The following is a 14,974-nucleotide window of genomic DNA, read 5'->3' on the forward strand; positions in this document are numbered from 1 at the left end:
TCATATTGTCAACGAATTCTTTGACATTCAGAATGTAAAATGTATAAAGTCGTTGAAATCAGAAATAATCTACAGATTCGCAAGGAAAGAGCTTTAATGGTACATGACTGTCTTTACATCACTCAGCCTTGAAATTTCATATATGAAAAATCATGTTCAGATTAGACATTCTTTAACTGGGTGTTTTGCCTGTCACTCGTGAGGCGATCCAGCCTAGACCATCATACAACCCATCCCCATTGAGGGCACAGCAGGCTTGGATGTGCCAGTCATGATTCTTAATGCTGTGAAGAGATAGAGTGTCAGTGATCTCAGCTGGGGTCATGGCATCCTTGAGATCTTGCTTATTAGCAAAAACCAGTACAACTGAATGTTGAAGATCCTCATGTCCAAGCAACCTGAAGAGTTCGTCCTTCATAATAGAAATTCTGGCCCTGTCTGTGCTGTCTATTACCACAATGATGGCATGAGTTCCACGATAATATGTTGCCCATGAAGTCCTCAGTCTATCTTGTCCACCGAGATCCCAGACCTGTCATTACAAGATTGGCAAGTCTTGCCTTTAGCACTTTATCATCTGCTATAAGTAATGCCTTTGGAGGGAGAAAAGGAAATGACAGTGGCAAAGACTGATATATCAGTATAAATAAAATAGAGGTACATGAAGGACTTCTAAATTCAGTATCTCAGAATTTTCAATATAACACTCAGACCCACTGATGTACACAAAAAAAGTCTTGGATATCCTTTATATACAATATTCATGTTCATGAACTTCTGATTATCAACATTGAGTTGAGTATTCTTAAGTTTCAGGCTTCATGTGTACCTATAAACATGGAATTTTTATAGTTCCCTAACATGTTAATGGAGTAAAGTTCTTAAGTACAAAGGATCGCAGATCACCATCATGTATTTTAGAGACTCAATGCACAAGGGATAATAGTCATAATACAGGTTCTCCAGACTTTTTTCCCCTATCCCGAACAGAAAATCACAAAATTGTAATTGTTTATGCAAAAACTATTACATATTGACAGTTAATGATTAGTAACCGAGTCACCAAGTATTAAGCTAAAAGTGGATCTTCAAGAAATAATGATGAAAAGGAACCTCCCTATAACACAAATATATATGTTCTTCAGTCTTACCTAATTCTCACTGTGCACACACGTAACTAAATCACAATTGTTTGAAATATTAGATCGAAAGACCATCTTATATCCCCACCTATTTGGCTATTCCTGGCTTCTTGCCTTTTCAGTGTAAAATAGTAAATCCTATCCTTTTTATATATCAGCTATAAAACATTTTAGATTTACTCTGACGGCCGAACAAGTGTTCCAACAATAAGGTGAGCCTCACTCCTTGTAGCATTTGTCCTTACCAACAAGACAATCTATGGCTAATAAGGGAAAACCCGTGTCAATTCCTTTCAATTCTCTTTAGCTCTACTTTCAACAGAGTTTCTTTATTCATTAAAATATCATAATTCACCTCTACACAATGACAAAGCATATGTTCACCATAATCTTAGAATACCTCTAGCATGTTATCCTAATCAAGTCATCATAATCGAAAAACAATCAGCTGTCATAGATTTTTGGACTCTCTACGAAGTACAGACAAGTGTCTCAACTATGAGGCGGGCCTCCTCAGTCCTTGCTAGCATATAATCTTTCAAAATAGACAATCTTCGGCTTTTCATTTCCTGTGTATGTTATTCTATCAGTTCCTTCAAAATTCCTTCCACTCTAAACCCAACATAGTTTCTATACCATTAAGAAATTCACGATTCATTTCTACACAATCACAAATCATATCTCAACCCCAAGCTTCAAACACCTCTATTCATATTCTCCTCATACACACACAATCCATACCCAAGAAACTACAAAACCACACACACAAACACAAGAAATCATGATGGCAAATGTTACCTCAAAGCGAATGTTCTTGTAGACGAGCTCTTCGACATTGCTGCCCACAGTCGGGTTCGTAGTGACAACCTCTCCCAAGTGCAATTTGTAAAGGGTAGTTGTCTTCCCAGCATTGTCCAACCCAACCACCACAATCTTATACTCCTTTGCAGGAAACAACATGAACCAAAACTTGGTCATGAATGCCCCCATCTCCTATCCCCCAATCCAATCCAATCCAATAAAAAATCAAACCTTTCACCTAAAAAACCAAACTTTATCAGAAAACAAATACAACCCAAATCAAAAGGCACCCAAAGATTGATAATACATATCATACAAATCAAGATCACAGATAAATCATCACAAAGTTTGCTAATTTAACGTGTGTTTAATCTGATTAAGCAGATTGCATAAATGGAAATTTGCAAGAATTGAAAAGTGGGGAAGGAAGATGATCGAACCTGGAAGATGGGAATTGGCGGATGAGGATAGAGGTTGATCCGGGGAGAAACCCTAGATTGAAAATTGGGGATTTGATTTGGGATAAACAAGTTTTGGGGGGTTTTTGATGTTTGAGAAATCAAAGGTTGCTTTTTTCTTGGGGGAGAGTATAGGGATTGGTATATCTATATATATATATAATCTTTTTTTTTTTGGAAATATATATATATATATATATAATCAGAGATACAGATATGCTTTCGTTTATGCGCTGAAGGAAAGAAGGGTTAGAATAATTTTATATATTGACTTGGTGGCTTCTGATTCGTTGGAGGTGGGTGTTGTGTATTATTACAGGGAGCGCACTAGCTTACTATTTGAGACATCTAAAACGGGTGAAATTAGACTAATTTGATGCATAAATATCGGTCGGGTTCGAGCTCAATGATATAGGCTCTATATATTCAGTGTTTCTCGAGCTCAGTGAATCTTCATACATAATAAAATTCATTTGGCGATAGTTAATAATTTCATTCAAACTCCAATGTCATTTTCCACAATGTTCTCCATTTTAATAACATCATAATCATCAACATCATCAAATAAGTATCCTTCTAATTGTGGTTCATTAAGTGTAAGGTTGGCCATCTCAAGTCTTCCAATTACCTCCACTTGCAGACTTTCTAATCTTCTTCACAAATGTCCACAATGGAGTTTTATCATATATTTGACAATCTTCATGACTACCTCTATCTCCAACATTAGCACCAGTATTAACTGATCCAGCACTAGAACTAATAGAAGTTGATCATTCTATACTCATACTTTCTCAAAAAGAAAAAACAATCTGTCATTTTTTCGATACAGATCTGCAACTTCAAAAAATGATAAGTAATTGTAGACAAATCTTTATCTATGATTCAAGTTCTCAATTGTTCTTTAGGATGTCTATTAAAAATGTTTAGAAAACATTATCTGCAAATAACTAAACTAATTACTTCATTTTTAGCCAAAACGACTACATAAAAATCACAGATTCAATCTAACTTAACATCTATCATTTTTTCAATGCAGATCTGCAACTTCAAAAACTGATACGTAATTGTAGGAAAATCTTTTATCTATGATTCAAGTTCTCAATTTTTCTTTAGGATGTCTATTACAAATGTCTAGAAGACATTATCTGCAAATAACCAACCTAACTACTTCATTTTTAGCCAAAACGTTTACTGCATAAAAATCACAGATTCAAGCTAATTTAACATCTGTCATTTTTTCAATGTAGATCTGCAATTTCAAAACATGATAAGTAATTGTAGACAAATCATTTATATATGATTCAAGTTCTCAATTGTTCTTTAGGATGTCTATTACAAATGTCTAGAAAACATTATCTGCAAATAACCAACCTAATTACTTCATTTTTAGCCAAAACATTTACTGCATAAAAATTACAAATTCAAGCTAACTTTACATCTGTCATTTTTTCAATGCAGATATGCAACTTCAAAAACTAATAAGTAATTGTAGAAAAATCTTTTATTTATGATTCAAGTTCTCATGTTTTCTTTAGGATGTCTATTACAAATGTCTAGAAGACATTATCTGCAAATAATCAACCTAACTACTTCATTTTTAGCCAAAACGTTTACTGCATAAAAATTACAAATTCAAGCTAACTTTACATCTGTCATTTTTTCAATGCAGATCTGCAACTTCAAAAACAGATACGTAATTGTAGAAAAATCTTTTATCTATGATTCAAGTTCTTAATTTTTCTTTAGGATGTCTATTACAAATGTCTAAAATACATTATCTGCAAATAACCAACCTAACTACTTCATTTTAGCCAAAACTATTAGTGCATAAAAATCACAGATTCAAGCCATGTAACATTTGTCATTTTTTCAATGCAGATCTTCAAAATATGATAAGTAATTGTAGAAAAATCCTTTATCTATGATTCAAGTTCTCAATTGTTTTTTAGGATGTCTATTACAAATGTCTAGAAAACATTATCTGTAAATAACCAATCTAACTACTTCATTTATAGCCAAAACGTTTACTTCATAGGCTCTAAATTTCACCTCTTCGAATCAAAGTTTCAGACTTTACATTCAAAATATAAAAAGCAATGAACTTTATCAGTTACCAATAACAGCTCTTCACAGCCTTACCGTTTGGTGTATTGGCCCTTCCTTTTACTGTTCACTTCAAGTCTTGCAAAAACGAGAGATGCAAGATTCGCCTGTAAAGAAAACAACAAAACTATATAGCTGTTCAGCTTCCCAAAATTCAACTCCTTATATTCAATCAATTTTCAACTCAAAACACCTCTCCAATCTCACCCTTCTCAAACCCAACCCACTTCATCAAACATCATCAAAACCCAGAGAGATTCAAACATGAAAACTAAAGCAGTAAAGCTTGAATTTGTGATCTAAAATGGTGAACCCAAAATCATCAAACAAAACCCCAATTCAACTAGCATGTAATCCCAATCAAACCAAATCACTGAATCATAAAAAATGAAAATTTAAGATAGAAATGTTGACCTGGTAGAAGGGAAAGTGCCGAGTGGGAGGAGTAGTGGGTGGTCGGATGTGGTGAAGATTTAGGGCGGATCGGTGGAGAGAAAACATCGGTGGTGAGATCGGAGGTTTGTTTTTGAGATTGAATATGAGTGAGACTGAGACAAAAACAATTGTCTAAAAAATTGGTAAGGACAAAAATACTTCAGCGTGTCCTCCTTATTTGCGTGTCCAAATGGAACACGTGCGTGTCTATTACGTATTACAGCGTGTCCAAGCCGTGTCCAAAGTTAGTTCGCGTGTCCGAGCGTGTCCGTGTCCGTGTCGGACACGCGACCCAAATGACGTGTTCGTGCTTCATAGGTGAAATTAGACTAATTTGATGCATAAATATGGGTCGGGTTCGAGCTCAATGATATAGGCTCTATATATTCAGTGTTTCTCGGTTGCAGAGGTCCAGACGGGTTTTCCGTCAGGATTTTCGTCGTTTCTTTACGATCTGGACGCCGGCGACGACGTTTTTTTCTCACCAGAGTGACCCACACTTCCTAGATGATGCTGCGACGAAGAAGAATGTTAAAGAGATTGGGGTCCGACCTATGCACCAACCTCACTCAAAGCTTCACCACCGATCATGGTGGACCTCTGATCCCGATCTCTTTTGCATTCTTCTTCATCGCAGCATCATCTAGGAAATGCGGTGTCACTCCGGCTAGAAAAAACGGCGTCGCCGGCGTTCAAATCGTGGAGAAACTGCGAAAATCCGAACTGAAAACTCATCCGGACTTCCGCACGTGAGAAATTCTGCTATATATTATACTATGTTCATTACAAGCCTCTCGTATTCATCTTGTAAAGAACATCTTTCAATACTTCTTCATCGAAAAAACCATCATTGAATACTTATCAAGTCAATATAAAAAACTTTAGATTTTCGATCGCGTTCAAGTAAAAGAAGTTACGATCAGTTTGAATAATGCAATCAAGGAGCCACTAATTGGCCACATAAATCAAACATAATCTTCCAATTCGAACAACAAAGTTTCAAGTATGATCAGGGAGTCATTAATCGGCCACATGTTACAAACATCGGACCAAATTGTCCAGTTCTAATATTCCAATTTGAGCTATAAAATCCAACCAGACTCAAAATGCTATGAAAGTGTCAACAAAAGTTCGTACCATGAGGTCCGTAAAAATTTGGCTAAAAAACCCAAGCTCTCTTGTTCAAAAACCTGCTTTGGATCCAAAACACATGTTAATTAGTCATACCAAACCCCCTAAACAAGGTAGATCTTTAGTGCCATAAACCAAACCCAAGTACATCAAAGATTACACACGAAATTACTGTCAGTAACCAAATCCGTAGAAAAAATATTTCACCCTCAAAATTCACCCCCTTCAGCCACGTCACCAAAACGACACTCACTCACAGAGTCACAGTAGTCTCAGCCGCTCTCTTTGTACCATCCCAACTGTACCAACCCAACTGTACCAACTTTGGAGTCTCCACCCTCCCAAACGCTCCCCTTGGTTTTCTCCGTCCTTCTCTCTCTTAAATCTCTCTCTCTCTCTCTCATTCATTTCCAGCTCAGAAACAATGTCTCACTCCCTCCACCTCCTCACCCCAACCGCCTTAACCGTCTCCAACCCCAAGCCCCACTCCTCCTTATTCTCCGCCACCACCAACCGCCGCTTCCCTCTCTCCTCCACCGCCTTCCCCTCCCTCACCGTCAAATCCTCCTCCGCCGATCCATCCCCCTCCGTCCTCGTCTCCGCCAACGGCACCGCCGCCGCCGCCGTCCTCTCCGCCGACTACTCCTCCTCCTCCATCGAGGTCGACGCCGTCACCGAGGCCGAGCTCCGCGAGAATGGCTTCCGCAGCACCCGCCGCACCAAGCTCATCTGCACCATCGGCCCCGCCTCCGCCGGCCCCGACCAGCTCGAGGCCCTCGCCGTCGGCGGCATGAACGTCGCCCGCCTCAACATGTGCCACGGCACCCGCGACTGGCACCGTGACGTCATCCAGCGCCTGAGGAAGCTCAACGAGGACAAGGGATACGCCGTCGCCATCATGATGGACACCGAGGGCAGTGAGATTCACATGGGCGATCTCGGCGGCGCCTCCTCCGTCAAAGCCGAGGTCACTTTCGTCATTTCATTTCCTCTGCGGAATTTTTATTACAACAACAAGAATCTGCGCATTTTAGCTTTAATTTTGTGTATGCAGGACGGTGAGATATGGACTTTCAGTGTGAGAGCTTTCGGCTCGACTCTTCCGGAGCGCACGATCAATGTGAACTATGAAGGATTCGCCGAAGGTAGTTTGTGATCTTGCACCTTTTTCGTGTTTTCGTACTTTTTGTTGTTGTTTTAGTTGTAGTGATTGATTTTGTTGTGGATGTGAGTGTGATGCAGATGTGAAGGTGGGAGATGAGCTACTTGTGGACGGTGGAATGGTGAGGTTCGAGGTGTTGGAGAAGCTTGGCCCGGATGTCAAGTGTAAATGTACTGATCCCGGGCTGTTGCTGCCCCGGGCGAACTTGACTTTCTGGAGGGATGGGAGCTTAGTGCGCGAGCGCAATGCCATGCTTCCCACGATTTCATCCAAGGTTTCACATTCATTACCTTCCTCTTTATCAGATTTTTGTTCAGTACTGAATGCCTGATTGCCAATGCATCTGAATATGAGACTTGTTAGTATATCACAGTATTTGCATGCCAATGCTCTTTTAGTAAAGATTGGAGTATTTGCATGCCGATAGTCTTAATGTGGGCAAAGTATAGAGTTCAATTCATCATCGCATATATGCCAATGCATCTGAGTCTAAGTTTTATTGAGTGAAGATTGAGATAATTGCAAGTCAATGATCTTGGTGCGGAGAAAGTATATAGTTTTATTCATTAGCTGAATGCGGATTTGCCAATGCATCTGGATTTAGAGAAATCTGAAAAGGTCTTCATAAAAGTTGGAAGGGGTTTGCATACCAGTGACCTTGCTGAGGACAAAGCAATAGAGAGACATCCTTACCAAAACATACGCCGTCCCCAAAACATATCAGTACCCTTCTAAGCCTTCCTTTTTTAGAACTATATCGACACAATAACCTTAGCGTGCAATTTACCCTACTTCAGGTTTGGAAGGGTGTGAAGTATTTATTCAGAATACCGGGCCAAATTTTCAATATATATGCAAACGCTTTTGCTTGCTGCAGACTCTTCATGGAGTTCGTTTTCTGGCACTTTGGAATGGATGCTCCCTGGGACTAGGGCCTCGAATTCTACGGGCCATGAAAATAAAAACTTATGTTACATAACCCATAAAAAGTGCAAGAAAAAATAATTATTATATATGTGGGCTTTTTCTTTCTTGATGGATCTGTCTTTACGAATTCTTGGCTTGTCCCTTTGGTGGGCTTTTTGTACTCTTTTAATTCAACATCTCTTGATTCCGTTTTTGATGTATTGTAGTGTGTACGTGTTGAGGTTTAGTTTTGGGAGTGAAATTTGCACATCCAAAATTACAAATCACACACCCTTCTTTTTCTTTAATAATATTTCATCTCACCATAGTAGGAAGTGAGAAGAGAAGTGAGATCAAATATCATTTAAACTTCAGTCTGGTCTGTGGTTTGTAATTTTCGGTGAGCAAATTATACCCTCCTTAGTTTTTCATGTAAGTCAATATATATTATATCAAGTTGATACAATAAGAAATGTTTTGGTTTTTTGAGTTTAATTTTTTTTTCATGCAATCTGAATTGAGTTGATTTCTAGTTAATCGTAGTTAAAATTAGAATGACTTGCATACCAATGACCTTGCTAAGGACAACCAATAGAGAGACGTCAATACCAAAACATACAAGTACCTTCACATTCCTTCCTTTGTTATAAGCTTTATTTGACACATAAGCTTCGCATGCGATTTACCCTACCTCAGGTTTGGATGGGTCTGAAGTATATACTCAAAAAGCCGGGTCAGGTTTTGTATAAATGCGCAGAAGTTTTTCATTGCTGCAGAATCGTCGCAGAGATCCATCTATGGCACTTGGGAATGGATCCTCCCTGGGACAAACAAAATACCGAGAAAAAGCAACAAAAAAAATAATTGGGCTTTTTTAATTGATCGTCTGAGCTTGTCCCTTTGGTGGGACTTTGGGACTCTTTCTTATAAACTTCAAGTGGTTTATTTTTGATGTATTGTAGTGTGTACAATATTTGTTGGGTTTTGTTTCTCGCATTGTATATTTACTTATTTTCATATTTTTCTGTTTTTGCTTTAATTTATTTAGTGATCATGCAAGTTTAATAGGCACCTTCGCAATATAAAAGTATACGACAAGTTGTATTTCAGTGTTACTTTGGAATATAATTACTCATAGATTACATACAGTATTTGTTATTTATATCGGTGTTTTTTTTTCTCCTTTGGTAAAGTTCCGTTGAACTCAATTGGTCTTATGCTATGAAATCCTTAAGATTGTTTTGTATATGACTTGGTTAAAAATAGATAGTTAGATGTATTGAAAGGTCTGAGTCTCAAGATCTTAAAATTTAGTTCGTCTTAGGCGTCCGAATTCTCAGGGCCGACTGCTGAAACATGGTTCATGTGGGGTTCGCTGGCTGAAGCCTCCCATGTGAGATCCCCCATGTGATAGCCTCCTATGCTGGTTCAAGTATTGGACACACCGCACGCGTCATCCAATATCTGAAACTTGTTGCCTTGAAGTAACCTTTTGAATAAACTAGGGGAACTCCCTCGTACAGCTATCCAGTTGGCTACACTTGTAACATTTCATGCTGACTACGTGGCACTGCCCTTCATAATAATTGCCACAACCACGGCATTGGGGAAAGCCTCCCTGATTAGTAAGTGTGCAAATATATCCACTAAAACTACTGATGTCTCCACTAAACTGACCGATATATTCCTCTTACTATCACTCACTAAACCCACCAAGTCTTGTAGCACAGCCTCTTAAATTCAATCGTGTAGACAAGTATTATTAAATTTGTTATAAAGTGAGTTACGAGCTTAGATTAAGAGAAATTTTTTTAATTATACAGATATTGCTCTTTCCTATATATGATACGTTTGATTTTACATAGTAGTTAAGCCTCTCTCAACATGGCTTAGGTTGTGGTCTGACTTGGCGAGAAAGAAGTTTATCCCGAGTTTGGTGTGGTCAAACTTTGCAATTTTTTGGGAAAGCTTATAATTATTTGATAATGGTGACTTTGTATTATTGGTAATGTTTGCAAGAAGGATCATTCCTTCACTCACAAAGAAGCTACGTTTTGGTTCAAGAAGGTGGTACACGTATCTTATACTATTTCTGTGTGGAATCTGTCTCATCAAACTTCGAATCTCTCACAAAAGCATATCACGATAATAAACTATTACTTGAAAAGCCATTGCCATCACCTTGGGTTGTTGAAAGTTTGATGAACTGCATCTTTGTTTTCATCATTGTCACAACTTATGATCTCATACTTTTGCTTTCTTATATTCAGGATTGGTTGGACATTGATTTCGGGATTGCAGAGGGAGTTGATTTCATTGCTGTATCATTTGTCAAGTCTGCTGAAGTTCTCAATCATCTTAAGAGCTATATTGCAGCACGGTCTTGGTAAAGAGTTGACTTTTAAACTCCACACTTGCACACAAATTACATATGGACGCCCTTATATTATGTATTATGTATATACATAATATGTATATATGTAGAAATGTACACAGTATGTATATTAAATTTTGTTTCTGGTCAATTGTTATCAAATGATCTCGAAATCTCCATTTCCACTATTGTATAATCTGCTTCCCAGTTCCCACACCTGTTTGACTTGATACCACTGACTGCACTTTTATCGTTTTCTAATTGTTAATATGTCTGACATATATAGATTCAGTATGTATACGCTAATATAATCCGAAATTTATGTCTTTTTGCTGGTCAAATCGGATTGATTTTGCCTTCATTTAGTTCAGCAAGTTAACAATATAGTGCTATCACTGTTTCTTTTATTTTGGCAGAGTTCATTTAGGTCAAGATGGTTAACTTGCATCTCATGAGATTTCTTTCATTATGTTGGTGCAGTAATATATCTGTTGTGGCAAAGATAGAGAGTATTGACTCTCTAAAGAACTTGGAAGAGATCATCCTTGCATCAGATGGAGCAATGGTAGCAAGAGGTGACCTAGGTGCTCAGATACCATTGGAACAGGTCCCATCTGCCCAGCAAAAGATTGTTCAAGTATGTAGACAGTTAAATAAGCCAGTCATTGTTGCTTCTCAACTACTCGAATCTATGATCGAGTATCCTACACCCACTAGAGCTGAAGTGGCCGATGTTTCTGAAGCCGTGAGGCAACGAGCTGATGCTCTGATGCTTTCTGGTGAGTCAGCTATGGGACAGTTCCCAGAGAAGTCATTAGCTGTTCTTAGAAGTGTTAGTTTGAGGATCGAGAGGTGGTGGAGGGAAGAGAAACGTCATGAACCTATGTTACTCCCAGCTATTGGATCATCATTTTCAGACAGTATATCGGAGGAGCTTTGTATTTCTGCTGCCAAGATGGGTAAGCAATCTTTGATATCTGGTATTAGCTTTAGTGAATATATATTTGTGATTCAGGTGAAAGGCTTGTCTAGTTGGCAAGTATTCTATTTTTTATGTGGCATGAAGCTCTCCAAGTTGGTTGCATACATCACATTATATTTTTCTTTGGAAAGAATTTATCACTTAATATACGTGTAGTAGATGTGCATTAATTGTTTCAAGAAGAAGTCTTCTTCTCTGGTAGAGTGGATTTTGTACCAGATTATTAAATAATGTGGTCAAAATCTGTTGATTTTACAACCACCTTAGTGTAGAAGGGTTGTGTAACAAATCCAACAAAATAACAAAACCCACAGACATGAAATAAACTTTGACTGTTCATTTGATGTGTTAGAATCATTCATATGTAGTTTGTCCGTTTAGGGACCCATTGGTTTGTTCCCAAAACTTTTCATTTTATATAGAGGAAATTGCACCAAGCCTAATGGTCTGGAAGCTGGACTAGCATATTCAAATAGATCAAACTTGGACTTTCTCCTCTTTAAACATTGTGGCTCCATCTTTACTTCTATTTCTATATCGTCCATTTCACTCTCATGTCTGCTTTTCCTCCACTTGCATCTGTTTGCTGTATAATATTGTTATTTTGATGAGATTATGCGTCCACTACTGCATGTTTTCATGAATTGGTGTTCAATGTGTTTTTTTAAGTTTATATACACTGATGCTCTCCTTTCAGTCATAGTATTACTAAGCTTGATATTGCATACAGAAAATTTTAGTCTACTGCTATGAATAAATCCCTGTGATATGTTAGATTGGGCCCCTTTTCTTCCTTTATGTTATTTTCGGCTGGTCTGAAATCATTATTCTATGATTGCCTAAATCATCACTAGCTCTTCTCAGGGACCTTTTGCTAATGCATTTCAAAGGCCTGACTTGTCAGATAATTGACCTTTGCTGTTAGATTTGCGTGTGAATGATCTTGATGTAAATTGTCATGTTGCAGCAAATACTTTAGAGGTGGATGCTCTTTTTGTCTTTACAAAGACAGGCCACATGGCATCTCTACTGTCCCGCTGTAGGCCTGATTGCCCAATCTTTGCTTTTACTAATACGACATCTGTGCGGAGACGTCTGAACCTACAGTGGGGGTTGATACCATTTCGGGTGAGCTTCTCTGATGATATGGAAAGCAACCTTCACAAGACCTTCTCGCTGCTTAAGGCCAGGAATCTAATCAAATCAGGTGACCTTGTCATTGCTGTCTCAGACATTTTGCAGTCCATTCAAGTTATGAATGTTCCATAAATAATCTATCAGTTAGATTGCATACCTCTTCTGAACCTATTCTGGTTGTGTCATCTGTCAAACTTCTATATTCCTTGCTATTGGTACTACAATTTGTTTATGGTGGAAAAAGAGGGTCATTAAGGAAATAGTTCAGTGTTTGTTTATTTACCTTACCTCCCGGGTACATGCTTCATATTCTCACCATAAAATCTGGAGGGGTTTATGCCACCTAAATTGCCTAGTTTGTTCAGAGGTACTTGCTAGTTGTAACATTAAGTTGTGAGTGTTAGAGTTGTATGAAGAGATGTGTATCCTTTAGACACAAAGATGCTTTTATGTCTTGTCGAAACGTAATAATTTAATCCGAACTGTTGTATTACCTTGTTCAAGTTAATGCAACTATTTTGATACTTTTTTGAATTTTAGACCTTACATCAAATATCGAGTGCTTTATGTATTCTCAGTTGCACTTTTGAAGGTTTTATTCTCAGATCCTCTTTTCTAGGTTTCAGTCATATTTTGAGTGATCTCGCAGAATTGTTAACAGAAAACCTAAAACAATTACACACCCTCCCTATGATAAGATCATAACTGATTGACATGCTTCACAATAGCAGTGGAGCAAATAGGTTTAACCTCATTATCCAATTAAACTTTTGAAACCCAGCTAATTCACTTAGTAACAAGCCAAGAGTGCACTGTCACCATAGTAATATACCATGGAGGATTTGGTATGATGATCTACATTCCAAGAAATATGTTAGGTTTACCTGGAAAAGATGGAGTTGTTTCCAGGAATTTTCATCCAGGAGGGATTTGATCTTTATATCTTTAGGACTTCAAAGCCAACTGTCTGAAAGTGGCATGTCTCAATCCTCTTTGCAATGCAAAGAGGGCTTTAGTTTCATTCCAGTTGATGGCCCACTAATTTACTTGCTGCATACAATTTCTTAAGCGCCAACGGTGAGATCAATCTCTTTGTAGTGATGGCTGGTACAAGCAGAATCGACAGGGCTGAACATATGAAATGCTAGAATTTTCTGCCTCACTTGGGCACAGGGATGTCAAGTTGTCAGTTGTATTCCCAGCTAGGCTGCGTCTCATTCCAGCGAGAGTAGTAATATGAATCTCCTCCACTGGTACATCTTCCGTCACTTGTACATTCTTCAAATGACATTGATTATGGCACGAATCGTTTTGCTAATCATTAGAGGGTATAGGCTTTGTTGCTTGATTTAGTCAACTACAAACCGTTTTCAGTTGCTGATACCATCCATGGCCATAGTGAGAAATATTGTTCCAGCTCGCTAGGCAGAAAAGATGCTAGTGGTAACGATCACTGCGGTGCTACGCCACCTTCAACTCGAAACGCTGCGATTGAGCTGCTGCACTGAGTATCATCTCCATATCAGGCTGCCCTCGCACCAGTTTGGTACTTGGGAAGAGAATTTATAGAACAGACAAGCACCTGGTCGTAGCAAGTCTTTTAGCTTGTGAAACTATTCAAGCTAATGTGCTTAGTACAGACTCAACCCTACTACGAAGAAATAACAAGATTCAGTCTCTCCTGACTAGCCAGACTCTCATCAACCAATTAAAACTAGTGTTCAATGGGGATTAACTTTGACGGGCTCAACTGATATATGATTGCAAACACAAAAGTTGAATAGAGTTTAGAGCTTCATAACTCTGCAAAGAAATGGTTACGATTCATGAAGATTACTGGACATCAAGCACACATTTGGGAATTTCTCAAAGAAATGGAGGCCTTTTTTGAAAGATGGAATCAAAATATAACAGTTCACAACGTACTCGCCTAGTAATTAGACAAGGGTATGAATATATTTGGAGTTGTATAGATTTAGATTTGTACAAATGGGACTAGGTACTCTCAGGAAGATTCTGGAGTCTCAGACAACATGATCAATACTGTTACAGATTCAACCCTACTGTGCAGACAGAAAAACGTACTGTATCCCTCGCCAGTAGACCATAACTAGGAGAGATTGTTAAGATATAATCAAGCTTTTATGTATACCTAACTACCGAATTTCCATGCTGATTTCGACAAGATTTTTCTGCCTCTCGATCGCTTAGGCATTGGACTATCAAGTTGTCAATTTTGTTCCTAGCGAGGCTGAACTTCATTTATAGCAAGAGTAGTATATATGTGCCTATACGTACAGTTCATAACAGCTGCTTGTACCATCCTGCTTGAATCTCCTCCAC

The 14,974-nt window shown here is 38.2% G+C and overlaps 2 protein-coding genes across 3 annotated transcripts; one reads left to right on the forward strand and one right to left on the reverse strand.

The window, feature by feature from the left end:
- Positions 1 to 125: 125 nt before the first annotated feature.
- Positions 126 to 2,550, reverse strand: LOC126790022 (uncharacterized). 2 transcript variants are annotated; one of them, XM_050516146.1, is made up of 3 exons: positions 2,384 to 2,550; positions 1,941 to 2,181; positions 126 to 532 (listed from the first exon to the last, which is right to left on the reverse strand). In XM_050516146.1, the coding sequence occupies exons 2-3, from the start codon at positions 2,130 to 2,132 to the stop codon at positions 173 to 175; spliced, it is 552 nt and encodes a 183-aa protein (XP_050372103.1). In that variant the 5' UTR covers positions 2,133 to 2,181; positions 2,384 to 2,550; the 3' UTR covers positions 126 to 172. The 2 variants fall into 2 exon arrangements, with proteins under 2 accessions (XP_050372103.1, XP_050372104.1); XM_050516147.1 differs by having other exon boundaries at positions 1,941 to 2,194; positions 2,384 to 2,544.
- Positions 2,551 to 6,442: 3,892 nt separating this feature from the next.
- On the forward strand, positions 6,443 to 13,167 carry LOC126790002 (pyruvate kinase isozyme A, chloroplastic). Its single transcript, XM_050516127.1, has 6 exons — positions 6,443 to 7,037; positions 7,125 to 7,215; positions 7,313 to 7,506; positions 10,409 to 10,524; positions 10,993 to 11,471; positions 12,462 to 13,167. Exons 1-6 carry the CDS (start codon positions 6,495 to 6,497, stop codon positions 12,761 to 12,763), a joined length of 1,725 nt encoding a protein of 574 aa, XP_050372084.1. The 5' UTR covers positions 6,443 to 6,494; the 3' UTR covers positions 12,764 to 13,167.
- The last annotated feature ends 1,807 nt before the right edge of the window (positions 13,168 to 14,974 follow it).

Source organism: Argentina anserina, chromosome 4 (genome assembly GCF_933775445.1).
Source record: "Argentina anserina chromosome 4, drPotAnse1.1, whole genome shotgun sequence".
Lineage (NCBI taxonomy): Eukaryota > Viridiplantae > Streptophyta > Magnoliopsida > Rosales > Rosaceae > Argentina > Argentina anserina.